Below are 1,586 nucleotides of genomic sequence, written 5' to 3'. Positions count from 1 at the left end.
AGACATTGCAACAGGAAACAAAACTAAGATATCTCTATTAACATAGATATCTCTGTTAATAGAGATATCTTAGTTTTAAATAGAGATATCTTAGTTTTAAATAGAGATATCTCTTTTAAATTAAAAACTAAGATATCTCTATTAAAAACTAAGATATCTCTATTTAAAACTAAGATATCTCTATTTAAAACTAAGATATCTCTATTTAAACTAAGATATCTCTATTAATAAAGATATCTCTATTAATAGAGATATCTTAGTTTTAAATAGAGATATCTTAGTTTTAAATAGAGATATCTTAGTTTTAAATAGAGATATCTTAATTTTTAATAGCGATATCTCTATTTAAAAATATCTCTATTAATAGAGATATCTTAGTTAAAACTAAGATATCTCTATTAAAAACTAAGATATCTCTATTTAAAACTAAGATATCTCTATTTACGATTAAATGACAACTCGGCTCGCCATAGGAAAAACTCTACTGACAGCATTGTACGTCTATCCATCACCAAGGTCCGCACAAGAAAGAGTGAACGGCGTGTTCATCATCTTCGACCCTTGCACTAGTTGCATGGCAAAATAAAATAAATGCACCGCGTAAAGGCCTACTAAATTAAATAATCCCAAACCCCTCAACAATAGTTCCAGTATAAAAAAAAAAATTCGAAAATAAATAATAGTAACGAGATAACACAAAACCCAGTTTCCCACAATAAGTAGACGTACCTCAACTTTATCGTGGTCCCCATGACTGTGGCTGTGGCTATGTCCACCGAACAAGCTGGAGGTTAGTTTCTCAAACAGAAAGAAGACATACAAAGACATCACGACAGTAAGATTCTTCCACAGAACATCAATGCTAGATTCTGTCGAACCGCCTTCTTCGTGGTCATGTAGTCCAAGTGCCTAAAGGATGACAATATATTACAATATAAATATAGTAAGAAAATGATAACGTAATTAGACCTGTTAAGCCAATAACAGATTTAAAAAAAAATCAAAATTAAATGCAAGAAATCAAAATTCCAAAATTTAAATTTCTAAGAAGCAGGTTAGTTTGGTCATGGCATAAGCATAAAATACTGTACAATGAATCAAAAATATAAAAAATAGTTAAAAAAGTAAAAAAAAAAACATGTATAAATAAAAATTAAGAAGGATATTTAACATTTTTAAGAGCAAGACACCAAACATAAGTATATAATACCAGGGACGTAGCCAGGATTTTGAAAGGGGGTGGGGGAGCCGTTATGCGAATTACGTATGACCCCGGCGGGGTCAAGGGGGCGAATCACCCTGTGAAGTAGCGCAATCTGAACGTTCTTAGGACTGTTTGAGAGGATAAAGTGAAAATTCCAATAGACGCATTATAAATAAGCGAAAAAATAATTATATAATAAATCAACAGTGGCAGATCCAGGAATTCGAAAGAGAGGTGAACCAGGGAGGGACTTTCACAGACCGAGGAACTGCCCACCATGGTTGGGGCTGAGGTAAGAAAATTTATGATTAAGGCATCTCTAGATGGCCGGAAATTACACTCTCGCACTTCAATTTGAATATATTTTTCTTTTTTTTCCTTA

General features: G+C 32.3%; 1 protein-coding gene across 1 annotated transcript in view; it reads right to left on the bottom strand.

Moving 5' to 3' along the window:
* Window positions 1–1,586, bottom strand: part of LOC117109801 (zinc transporter ZIP12-like) — a 19,783-nt gene that overhangs the window by 10,942 nt on the left and 7,255 nt on the right. Inside the window, exon 4 of the mRNA XM_033252222.1 lies at window positions 730–909. Within this exon, the coding sequence (XP_033108113.1) occupies window positions 730–909 (180 nt within the window). The remainder of the gene's footprint in view (window positions 1–729; window positions 910–1,586) is intronic.

The sequence above is a fragment of the Anneissia japonica genome, unplaced genomic scaffold (assembly GCF_011630105.1).
Source record: "Anneissia japonica isolate Jap-2015-1 unplaced genomic scaffold, ASM1163010v1 scaffold288289_len232728_cov185, whole genome shotgun sequence".
Classification (NCBI taxonomy): Eukaryota; Metazoa; Echinodermata; class Crinoidea; order Comatulida; family Comatulidae; genus Anneissia; species Anneissia japonica.
The sequence above is the reverse complement of the archived record's forward strand: the minus strand, read 5'-3'. Positions and strand labels throughout refer to the sequence as shown.